We start from the raw sequence: 13,171 nt of genomic DNA, 5'->3' as shown, positions 1-13,171 counted from the left end.
GGCCAGCACTGACTGCATGAGTGGGTATGGATATAGGGCCAGCTCTGACTGTATGTGTGGGTATGGATATAGGGCCAGCTCTGACTGTATGAGTGGGTATGGATATAGGGCCAGCTCTGACTGTATGAGTGGGTATGGATATAGGGCCAGCTCTGACTGTATGAGTGGGTATGGATATAGGGCCAGCTCTGACTGTATGAGTGGGTATGGATATAGGGCCAGCTCTGACTGTATGTGTGGGTATGGATATAGGGCCAGCTCTGACTGTATGAGTGGGTATGGATATAGGGCCAGCTCTGACTGTATGAGTGGGTATGGATATAGGGCCAGCTCTGACTGTATGAGTGGGTATGGATATAGGGCCAGCTCTGACTGTATGAGTGGGTATGGATATAGGGCCAGCTCTGACTGTATGTGGGTGGATATAGTATGGATATAGGGCCAGCTCTGACTGTATGAGTGGGTATGGATATAGGGCCAGCTCTGACTGTATGAGTGGGCATGGATATAGGGCCAGCTCTGACTGTATGTGTGGGTATGGATATAGGGCCAGCTCTGACTGTATAAGTGGGTATGGATATAGGGCCAGCTCTGACTGTATGTGTGGGTATGGATATAGGGCCTGCTCTGACTGTATGAGTGGGTATGGATATAGGGCCAGCTCTGACTGTATGTGTGGGTATGGATATAGGGCCAGCTCTGACTGTATAAGTGGGTATGGATATAGGGCCAGCTCTGACTGTATGTGTGGGTATGGATATAGGGCCTGCTCTGACTGTATGAGTGGGTATGGATATAGGGCCAGCTCTGACTGTATGAGTGGGTATGGATATAGGGCCAGCTCTGACTGTATGAGTGGGTATGGATATAGGGCCAGCTCTGACTGTATGAGTGGGTATGGATATAGGGCCAGCTCTGACTGTATGAGTGGGTATGGATATAGGGCCAGCTCTGACTGTGTGAGTGGGTATGGATATAGGGCCAGCTCTGACTGTATGAGTGGGTATGGATATAGGGCCAGCTCTGACTGTATGAGTGGGTATGGATATAGGGCCAGCTCTGACTGTATGAGTGGGTATGGATATAGGGCCAGCTCTGACTGTATGAGTGGGTATAGATTTAGGGCCAGCTCTGACTGTATGAGTGGGTATGGATATAGGGCCAGCTCTGACTGTATGAGTGGGTATGGATATAGGGCCAGCTCTGACTGTATGAGTGGGTATGGATATAGGGCCAGCTCTGACTGTATGAGTGGGTATGGATATAGGGCCAGCTCTGACTGTATGAGTGGGTATGGATATAGGGCCAGCTCTGACTGTATGAGTGGGTATGGATATAGGGCCAGCTCTGACTGTATGAGTGGGTATGGATATAGGGCCAGCTCTGACTATTTGAGTGGGTATGGATGTAGGGCCAGCTCTGACTGTATGAGTGGGTATGGATATAGGGCCAGCTCTGACTGTATGTGTGGGTATGGATATAGGGCCAGCTCTGACTGTATGAGTGGGTATGGATATAGGGCCAGCTCTGACTGTATGAGTGGGTATGGATATAGGGCCAGCTCTGACTGTATGTGTGGGTATGGATATAGGGCCAGCTCTGACTGTATAAGTGGGTATGGATATAGGGCCAGCTCTGACTGTATGTGTGGGTATGGATATAGGGCCTGCTCTGACTGTATGAGTGGGTATGGATATAGGGCCAGCTCTGACTGTATGTGTGGGTATGGATATAGGGCCAGCTCTGACTGTATGAGTGGGTATGGATATAGGGCCACCTCTGACTGTATGAGTGGGTATGGATATAGGGCCAGCTCTGACTGTATGAGTGGGTATGGATATAGGGCCAGCTCTGACTGTATGAGTGGGTATGGATATAGGGCCAGCTCTGACTGTATGAGTGGGTATGGATATAGGGCCAGCTCTGACTGTGTGAGTGGGTATGGATATAGGGCCAGCTCTGACTGTATGAGTGGGTATGGATATAGGGCCAGCTCTGACTGTATGAGTGGGTATGGATATAGGGCCAGCTCTGACTGTATGAGTGGGTATGGATATAGGGCCAGCTCTGACTGTATGAGTGGGTATAGATTTAGGGCCAGCTCTGACTGTATGAGTGGGTATGGATATAGGGCCAGCTCTGACTGTATGAGTGGGTATGGATATAGGGCCAGCTCTGACTGTATGAGTGGGTATGGATATAGGGCCAGCTCTGACTGTATGAGTGGGTATGGATATAGGGCCAGCTCTGACTGTATGAGTGGGTATGGATATAGGGCCAGCTCTGACTGTATGAGTGGGTATGGATATAGGGCCAGCTCTGACTGTATGAGTGGGTATGGATATAGGGCCAGCTCTGACTGTATGAGTGGGTATGGATGTAGGGCCAGCTCTGACTGTATGAGTGGGTATGGATATAGGGCCAGCTCTGACTGTATGTGTGGGTATGGATATAGGGCCAGCTCTGACTGTATGAGTGGGTATGGATATAGGGCCAGCTCTGACTGTATGTGTGGGTATGGATATAGGGCCAGCTCTGACTGTATGTGTGGGTATGGATATAGGGCCAGCTCTGACTGTATAAGTGGGTATGGATATAGGGCCAGCTCTGACTGTATGAGTGGGTATGGATATAGGGCCAGCTCTGACTGTATGAGTGGGTATAGATATAGGGCCAGCTCTGACTGTATGTGTGGGTATGGATATAGGGCCGGCTCTGACCGTATGTGTGGGTATGGATATAGGGCCAGCTCTGACTGTATGAGTGGGTATAGATATAGGGCCAGCTCTGACTGTATGAGTGGGTATGGATATAGGGCCAGCTCTGACTGTATGAGTGGGTATGGATATAGGGCCAGCTCTGACTGTATGTGTGGGTTTGGATATAGGGCCAGCTCTGACTGTATGAGTGGGTATGGATATGGGGCCGCTCTGACTGTATGAGTGGGTATGGATATAGGGCCAGCTCTGACTGTATGAGTGGGTATGGATATAGGGCCAGCTCTGACTGTATGAGTGGGTATGGATATAGGGCCAGCACTGACTGCATGAGTGGGTATGGATATAGGGCCAGCTCTGACTGTATGTGTGGGTATGGATATAGGGCCAGCTCTGACTGTATGAGTGGGTATGGATATAGGGCCAGCTCTGACTGTATGAGTGGGTATGGATATAGGGCCAGCTCTGACTGTATGTGTGGGTATGGATATAGGGCCAGCTCTGGCTGTATGAGTGGGTATGGATATAGGGCCAGCTCTGACTGTATGAGTGGGTATGGATATAGGGCCAGCTCTGACTGTATGTGTGGGTATGGATATAGGGCCAGCTCTGACTGTATAAGTGGGTATGGATATAGGGCCAGCTCTGACTGTATGTGTGGGTATGGATATAGGGCCTGCTCTGACTGTATGAGTGGGTATGGATATAGGGCCAGCTCTGACTGTATGTGTGGGTATGGATATAGGGCCAGCTCTGACTGTATAAGTGGGTATGGATATAGGGCCAGCTCTGACTGTATGTGTGGGTATGGATATAGGGCCTGCTCTGACTGTATGAGTGGGTATGGATATAGGGCCAGCTCTGACTGTATGAGTGGGTATGGATATAGGGCCAGCTCTGACTGTATGAGTGGGTATGGATATAGGGCCAGCTCTGACTGTATGAGTGGGTATGGATATAGGGCCAGCTCTGACTGTATGAGTGGGTATGGATATAGGGCCAGCTCTGACTGTGTGAGTGGGTATGGATATAGGGCCAGCTCTGACTGTATGAGTGGGTATGGATATAGGGCCAGCTCTGACTGTATGAGTGGGTATGGATATAGGGCCAGCTCTGACTGTATGAGTGGGTATGGATATAGGGCCAGCTCTGACTGTATGAGTGGGTATAGATTTAGGGCCAGCTCTGACTGTATGAGTGGGTATGGATATAGGGCCAGCTCTGACTGTATGAGTGGGTATGGATATAGGGCCAGCTCTGACTGTATGAGTGGGTATGGATATAGGGCCAGCTCTGACTGTATGAGTGGGTATGGATATAGGGCCAGCTCTGACTGTATGAGTGGGTATGGATATAGGGCCAGCTCTGACTGTATGAGTGGGTATGGATATAGGGCCAGCTCTGACTGTATGAGTGGGTATGGATATAGGGCCAGCTCTGACTATTTGAGTGGGTATGGATGTAGGGCCAGCTCTGACTGTATGAGTGGGTATGGATATAGGGCCAGCTCTGACTGTATGTGTGGGTATGGATATAGGGCCAGCTCTGACTGTATGAGTGGGTATGGATATAGGGCCAGCTCTGACTGTATGAGTGGGTATGGATATAGGGCCAGCTCTGACTGTATGTGTGGGTATGGATATAGGGCCAGCTCTGACTGTATAAGTGGGTATGGATATAGGGCCAGCTCTGACTGTATGTGTGGGTATGGATATAGGGCCTGCTCTGACTGTATGAGTGGGTATGGATATAGGGCCAGCTCTGACTGTATGTGTGGGTATGGATATAGGGCCAGCTCTGACTGTATGAGTGGGTATGGATATAGGGCCACCTCTGACTGTATGAGTGGGTATGGATATAGGGCCAGCTCTGACTGTATGAGTGGGTATGGATATAGGGCCAGCTCTGACTGTATGAGTGGGTATGGATATAGGGCCAGCTCTGACTGTATGAGTGGGTATGGATATAGGGCCAGCTCTGACTGTATGAGTGGGTATGGATATAGGGCCAGCTCTGACTGTATGTGTGGGTATGGATATAGGGCCAGCTCTGACTGTATGAGTGGGTATGGATATAGGGCCACCTCTGACTGTATGAGTGGGTATGGATATAGGGCCAGCTCTGACTGTATGAGTGGGTATGGATATAGGGCCAGCTCTGACTGTATGAGTGGGTATGGATATAGGGCCAGCTCTGACTGTATGAGTGGGTATGGATATAGGGCCAGCTCTGACTGTGTGAGTGGGTATGGATATAGGGCCAGCTCTGACTGTATGAGTGGGTATGGATATAGGGCCAGCTCTGACTGTATGAGTGGGTATGGATATAGGGCCAGCTCTGACTGTATGAGTGGGTATGGATATAGGGCCAGCTCTGACTGTATGAGTGGGTATAGATTTAGGGCCAGCTCTGACTGTATGAGTGGGTATGGATATAGGGCCAGCTCTGACTGTATGAGTGGGTATGGATATAGGGCCAGCTCTGACTGTATGAGTGGGTATGGATATAGGGCCAGCTCTGACTGTATGAGTGGGTATGGATATAGGGCCAGCTCTGACTGTATGAGTGGGTATGGATATAGGGCCAGCTCTGACTGTATGAGTGGGTATGGATATAGGGCCAGCTCTGACTGTATGAGTGGGTATGGATATAGGGCCAGCTCTGACTGTATGAGTGGGTATGGATGTAGGGCCAGCTCTGACTGTATGAGTGGGTATGGATATAGGGCCAGCTCTGACTGTATGTGTGGGTATGGATATAGGGCCAGCTCTGACTGTATGAGTGGGTATGGATATAGGGCCAGCTCTGACTGTATGAGTGGGTATGGATATAGGGCCAGCTCTGACTGTATGTGTGGGTATGGATATAGGGCCAGCTCTGACTGTATAAGTGGGTATGGATATAGGGCCAGCTCTGACTGTATGTGTGGGTATGGATATAGGGCCTGCTCTGACTGTATGAGTGGGTATGGATATAGGGCCAGCTCTGACTGTATGTGTGGGTATGGATATAGGGCCAGCTCTGACTGTATGAGTGGGTATGGATATAGGGCCAGCTCTGACTGTATGAGTGGGTATGGATATAGGGCCAGCTCTGACTGTATGAGTGGGTATGGATATAGGGCCAGCTCTGACTGTGTGAGTGGGTATGGATATAGGGCCAGCTCTGACTGTATGAGTGGGTATGGATATAGGGCCAGCTCTGACTGTATGTGTGGGTATGGATATAGGGCCAGCTCTGACTGTATGAGTGGGTATGGATATAGGGCCAGCTCTGACTGTATGTGTGGGTATGGATATAGGGCCTGCTCTGACTGTATGAGTGGGTATGGATATAGGGCCAGCTCTGACTGTATGAGTGGGTATGGATATAGGGCCAGCTCTGACTGTATGAGTGGGTATGGATATAGGGCCAGCTCTGACTGTATGAGTGGGTATGGATATAGGGCCAGCTCTGACTGTATGAGTGGGTATGGATATAGGGCCAGCTCTGACTGTGTGAGTGGGTATGGATATAGGGCCAGCTCTGACTGTATGAGTGGGTATGGATATAGGGCCAGCTCTGACTGTATGAGTGGGTATGGATATAGGGCCAGCTCTGACTGTATGAGTGGGTATGGATATAGGGCCAGCTCTGACTGTATGAGTGGGTATAGATTTAGGGCCAGCTCTGACTGTATGAGTGGGTATGGATATAGGGCCAGCTCTGACTGTATGAGTGGGTATGGATATAGGGCCAGCTCTGACTGTATGAGTGGGTATGGATATAGGGCCAGCTCTGACTGTATGAGTGGGTATGGATATAGGGCCAGCTCTGACTGTATGAGTGGGTATGGATATAGGGCCAGCTCTGACTGTATGAGTGGGTATGGATATAGGGCCAGCTCTGACTGTATGAGTGGGTATGGATATAGGGCCAGCTCTGACTGTATGAGTGGCTATGGATATAGGGCCAGCTCTGACTGTATGAGTGGGTATGGATATAGGGCCAGCTCTGACTGTATGAGTGGGTATGGATATAGGGCCAGCTCTGACTGTATGAGTGGGTATGGATATAGGGCCAGCTCTGACTGTATGAGTGGGTATGGATATAGGGCCAGCTCTGACTGTGGCCCCTCATGATGAGTTCAGATTGTTTCTGAAAACGGTTATGGCTGAACGACCTTGACTTCTCCCAACATCCCAACCATCTGCATGTTTCCCCACTCACTGCTGTAGTTTGAACTCACTGCTGTAGTCTGAACTCACTACTGTAGTCTGAACTCACTGCTGTAGTCTGAACTAAAGCATATCACAGGTGTTGTGAGGCAGGGGTTCGATAGATAGGGGAAAGATGGAACATCTCCAATGTGTCCCAAATGGCACCCTATTCCCTACATAGTGCACTACTTTTAACCAGAGCGCTACCATGGCCCATAGGGGTATGGACAAAAGTAGTGTACTATCTAGTGAATAGGGTGTCATTGCTCCAGGAACCTCATCTTAAAAGCCATGGAGCGCTAATCTCCTTTCCTTACAGTGGAGGAGGATGGATGTCCTATGCTGTTATGATATTAGAGCAGATGTCTGTCGTTAAGGTCTGTGATAGTTCCTTCAGCCGAATGATCAATAAACCGTGCTCAGAATGTGGCCAACTGGAAGCAGTCCAAGACTTCTGTACGTGGATTTTGACAAACACAGAAAGGTCCTGTGTCGTTCATGAAATTAAAAAGGAAGGTTTTCCACCCCACCACAGCTAGGTTCATTCTCAGCTGAGCGCGTTCATTGTGAACAAGACTTAGAAAACCCGGATCAAAAGACATCATTCATTATGAATTGTTAGTAGAAGTTGTATGCATTTTTAGGGACCACCTACTTCGTCTTCATGTCTTAGTCTTTATTTTAAACTCTAGATGGAGAACAATGGCTCTTGCAGAGGTTTTCCTTCTATGGTAAAGGCTGCTGGCGATCACAAAAAAAGACAGAAGCTCTCAGAGGCCTTTTACCCCTGTGGGAAACCCTGTTTCATACGTTAACCTTCATGTTTCATACCCTTCAAAGGCTAAGGTCAACCCAGAGTGCTGTGAATAACAGTCCTGCTTGGCTCAGACATACAACATGGCTACAGAGGGACTATAGAAAGGGGAGGCCATCTTGATATTCTCAGGGCACACTCGGAATTCACATATGTAGGAATCCAAATTTCAGTCACTCTGGCGATCAACACGTATGCATTGGGTTGAAAAAATCACATATGTCCCAAAGTTCCTTGTGTGTCCGCTTATATTTTTGTTCATGTTTTCATGCAGTATGATAGCTAGCTGATTTGGCCATTGTAAACATGTCTGGTTAAGCCATTAACCTCTCACTGACCTCCATATTCTCCCTCTCTGTCTACCCCCCCCCTCCCTCCCCTCCCTGCAGAACTGAAGAACATCCCCTCAAGTCTCCCGTCAGACATTGTGAGGATGGACTTGTCCAGTAACAGCATCACTCAGCTCCGGCCCAAGGAGTTTGTTGCTGCCAGGGACCTGAAGCTTCTCAACCTCAGCAGTAACAGTCTGGATCAGATCGACACAGGTGAGGAGAGACCATACACTTCCTTCAAACAGCACAATCATTGTGGATGTGTGCCAAGTCATGCTGCGCAGAGGATCAGATCTCACAACACCTGAAGAAGGGTTTAATAAGACACAGCAATCTGAGATATATATGCTTTCTGTTAAATATGTTTTGGATTTGTGACTTACAGTAGTGAGTGCACACACTTCCTTACTGGTCCCCCATTGTAATCGAGCCCACACTGGACCTGCAAAGAAAGAGGTCAAAAGAGGAATCAGAGGAGGACCTTGACCTTGAGTCCATTCATCACAAAATGGAGGCGTGGCTTTATTTCCATCCTCCTGAAATAGAATTGTTAGAATCCCTGGGTAATGTGGAGAAAGAGGCAGAAGAAAGACAAATAAAACACTCACATACTTTATATACCATACCAGTACTTTATATACCATACCAGTACTTTATATACCATAGTACTTTATATACAGTACTTTATATACCATACCATACCATACCAGTACTTTATATACCATACCAGTACTTTATATACCATACCAGTACTTTATATACCATACCAGTATACTTTACTTTATATACCATACCAGTACTTTATATAACATACCATACCAGTACTTTATATACCATACCAGTACTTTATATACCATACCAGTACTTTATATACCATACCAGTACTTTATATACCATACCAGTACTTTATATACCATACCAGGCAGCATTGAGTTTGGATCAATTCCACACATAGATAAAAACCCTTAACCCTCATTAGCTTCTCACACGGTTAAATCTGACTTAAAGGAGACTACGATGCCATAAACCTGCTCCATCTCGTTTGTAGAAATAACAAGGTTCTCTATTTGCTGAGGAATCACTATACTACCTTCTAGTTCTGTTATGTTTGAGAACTGAGAAAAAAACGCTGTCTCATTATTCCTAGGCTCACAAGAACTGGTCACATAGCCAGGAAGCTTTGCCACGGAAAGAAAATAGTTCCCTTATCATTAATTATTGCAGAACATATGCAAACAATTTAGTATTTCCCTGAGTTATTAACAAGTAATTAATGGTGGTTAATTCCGACCAACTATGACAACCAGTACTGTACACACACAGTCATTAACTACTATGATCGAGGAGAAAGAATAAGAAAGAAATGGCCTGTTATGGATCAAAAGCCAGTCCGTTCTGGACAGAGAAAGCAACTGCAAATTGAACACAATTCTCATGAAGTATTCACAAAATGCTCCCTCAGTTTTCTCAGGGACTGTGAGAAGCTAAGCTCTGTAGCAAGCACAAACTGGTTTAAAAAATAGACCAGAATTGTTGTCTCATTGAGTTGCACAGACAAACCAGTAGAAACCGGACAGTAATTCTCATGCGTATGATAAGAGCATAATCTGAGGGGGTTTGTGGGAGTGGTAACAGGAGGGTCACTGGAGACAGTGCTAAATACAGTAGGCCTATCTATCTTTATGGCGCTAGCTTGCACTGCCACCATTACTCAGGGCTACACTGCAGGAAACACATCTTAAAGACGTCTGCTAGCTATTAGGCACATCGTAGCCACATCAACAGGCTAACTTCAGCTTGAATTAGAGCTGAGACTAGGTGATGGGGAGAGCACTGGTCAAAGTTAATATCAGCATGTGTTTGAAGACGAGGTGCTGAAAATGCAGTCGGAAATTAGTTATGGAAGCTGTTACTCTTTCTCGTGTTACAGTGGAACTTTAGTTCCCGGTAATAATTCAGTATTCAGGTCCATTAGTGGACATTACCACTGCTACTGTATAAGATGAATTGAAGTAGCAGCTGACCTCTAACCCCAACGTTCTCTCTCCCTTGTCCCCCCTCTTCAGCTGCATCCACTGGGCACCTGTGCCTGTCCAGTAGGAATTTCTTCCACTGAGACTTGTGCTATAAGATTCATTGAAATTTCCTGTCCCTCTAACTAACCCTTAACATCCTGCATTTCTCCCCCTCTCCATAGCTGCGTTTGCGGGCCTCTGTACCTGCGAGAGCTGGACCTGTCCAACAACAGCCTGCACTACTTCCAGTACGGAGTGTTGGAGGACCTGTACTTCCTCAGGATGCTGAATCTGGGGGATAACCCCTGGGTCTGTGACTACAACATCCACTACCTGATCTACTGGCTGAAGCATCACCCCGGGGTGGCCTACTCTGGCCTAATCTGCACCGAGCCTCAGGAGTTCAGGGGCTGGCCCGTGGAGAATTATGTCAAGACCTACAACGGAGAGTGTCCCAAGGATAAGGATCCACAGCCAGGGAAGGGTGATGCAGGACAGGGACAGACGGCTCAGGAGCTAGTGGCCGAGACAGAGGAGGCGGAGATGGAGCTTCTGCCGAAGCCTCTGAGAGACCCCAGACCAAAGAAATATGAGGTCACCAGGTTGACTTAATAGGACAGAGTTGGAAATTAGAAGAGAACTGTTGTTGTTGTTTTCTATAATCACAGAACATTCCAATTCAGTCTATCAGAGTTTTTTTAAACTTTTGAATTCCCACCAGCATGACCAATGCAGGACAGCTGGATTCCCAACAGCATAACCAATGCAGGACAGCTGGATTCCCAACAGCATAACCAATGCAGGACAGTTGGATTCCCACCAGCATAACCAATGCAGGACAGCTGGATTCCCAACAGCATAACCAATGCAGGACAGCTGGATTCCCACCAGCATAACCAATGCAGGACAGTTGGATTCCCACCAGCATAACCAATGCAGGACAGTTGGATTCCCACCAGCATAACCAATGCAGGACAGTTGGATTCCCACCAGCATAACCAATGCAGGACAGTTGGATGCCCACCAGCATAACCAATGCAGGACAGTTGGATTCCCACCAGCATGACCAATGCAGGACAGTTGTTGCTGTTTTTGTTACAAGAATATTTCGTTGTGGATATACTTTTTTGAAAAAGTAGAGGTTGATATATTTTTTACGATATCCAATTGTTAGTTTCAGTGTTGTCCCATTGCTGCAACTCCTGTACGGACTAGGGAGAAGCGAAGGTCGAGAGCCATTAGTTCTCCGAAGCATCAATATGTCAGAGGAAACATATAGCTGGTGACCGAAGTCAACATGCATGCACGCAGCTACCACAAGGAGTCACTAGAGCGCAACGGGACAAGGACATCCCAGCCGGCCAAATTCTCCCTAACCCAGACAATTGTGCGCCCCCTCAAGGTCGCGGCCGGCTGTGACACAGCCCGGGATCGAACCCAGATCTGTATTGACTCCTCATATAGACGGGAGGCCCGAGGTACATTTCTTCTAAATGTATGATTTAGATCATCTGTTCATGAAATAAAAGCCGTTTTTTTTCTGAAATGAATGAGGTTTACATTACTAACACACACACTAATCCTAAAGGGATTTAGGCCCATCCTTCCCCCAACCCCTTCAACTATCTGTTAGATCTGTGATGCTTCACCATAAAACATGGAGCGTCTTCGGGTCAGTTCAAAACAGCTGTTCCACGGCTTCACTACCTCTTCCTCTCCGCACTACCTCTTCCTCTCCGCACTACCTCTTCCTCTCCACTACCTCTTCCTCTCCACACTACCTCTTCCTCTCCACACTACCTCTTCCTCTCCACACTACCTCTTCCTCTCCACACTACCTCTTCCTCTCCACACTACCTCTTCCTCTCCACACTACCTCTTCCTCTCCACACTACCTCTTCCTCTCCACACTACCTCTTCCTCTCTGCACCTCAACACATGAAGCTGAGGAGTTAGACATGGACCTGCTGAAGACCTACAATACATTTAGTCAGTCCATACGATCCTGAACAGAAACCTCTTCCTCTCCACACTACCTCTTCCTCTCCACACTACCTCTTCCTCTCCACACTACCTCTTCCTCTCCACACTACCTCTTCCTCTCCACACTACCTCTTCCTCTCTGCACCTCAACACATGAAGCTGAGGAGTTAGACATGGACCCGCTGAAGACCTACAGTACATTTAGTCAGTCCATACGATCCTGAACAGAAACCTCTTCCTCTCCACACTACCTCTTCCTCTCCACACTACCTCTTCCTCTCCACACTACCTCTTCCTCTCTGCACCTCAACACATGAAGCTGAGGAGTTACCCGCTGAAGACCTACAGTACATTTAGTCAGTCCATACGATCCTGAACAGAAACCGATGTCTTGGTTCATACACACCTTAAGTAATTCACACATGCAGGGATTGTGGGCCATCTGATGTATGTGGTGGGTTTCTATAGTGGCATGTGTCCTGAATGATCCTGAAGGTCCCATGTTAGCCAGCGGAGCCCTGTGACATCACAGGAGTCAGACATGACTCTGATGTTCTAAGCAGTATTGTAAGCATCTCAGTGAGCCAGGATACGTCCAACACTAGTATGCACAGCTGTTACTCTCAGAGCTTTCTCACATTTGGGAAACATGTTGTTTGGTATGTCAGAAAAAGAGGGGGAAACCATTTCTTCAGTCAAGCTGTCCAATTATCTGATGTTCTGTTATCTGAGGAGAGAGTCTGAAGATCACTGCCTGTGAATGTTAATTTAAAAACATTTTGAACATTTTCTTGGTCACATACACATGGTTAGCAGATGTTATTGCGAGTGTAGTGAAATGCTTCTGCTTCTAGTTCTGACAGTGCAGTAATATCTACAGGTAATCTAACAATTCCACAACTACCTAGTACACACAAATCTAAGTAAAGGAATGGAATAAAAATATATACATATAAATATATGGATGAGCAATGACCGAAAAGCATAGGCATGATGCAATAGATGGTATAAAATACAGTATATACATATGAGATGAGTAATAAACACCTGCCTCTGATTGAGAACCACTTCAGACAGCCATAGACTTTGCTAGCAAACCCCACTAAGCCAC

General features: G+C 47.3%; 1 protein-coding gene across 1 annotated transcript in view; it reads left to right on the top strand.

Annotated features, from left to right (window-relative positions):
• Nucleotides 1-11,623, top strand: part of LOC135531448 (leucine-rich repeat-containing protein 17-like) — a 30,228-nt gene extending 18,605 nt beyond the window's left edge. The window contains 3 exon segments of the mRNA XM_064959490.1: nucleotides 8,120-8,275; nucleotides 10,260-10,271; nucleotides 10,274-11,623. Coding sequence (XP_064815562.1) covers nucleotides 8,120-8,275; nucleotides 10,260-10,271; nucleotides 10,274-10,689 — 584 coding nt within the window. The 3' untranslated portion in view covers nucleotides 10,690-11,623.
• Nucleotides 11,624-13,171: the final 1,548 nt, after the last annotated feature.

This window comes from Oncorhynchus masou, unplaced genomic scaffold (genome assembly GCF_036934945.1).
Source record: "Oncorhynchus masou masou isolate Uvic2021 unplaced genomic scaffold, UVic_Omas_1.1 unplaced_scaffold_1591, whole genome shotgun sequence".
Taxonomy (NCBI): domain Eukaryota; kingdom Metazoa; phylum Chordata; class Actinopteri; order Salmoniformes; family Salmonidae; genus Oncorhynchus; species Oncorhynchus masou.
Note: the sequence above shows the minus strand (reverse complement) of the source record. Positions and strands in the feature narration are given on the sequence as shown.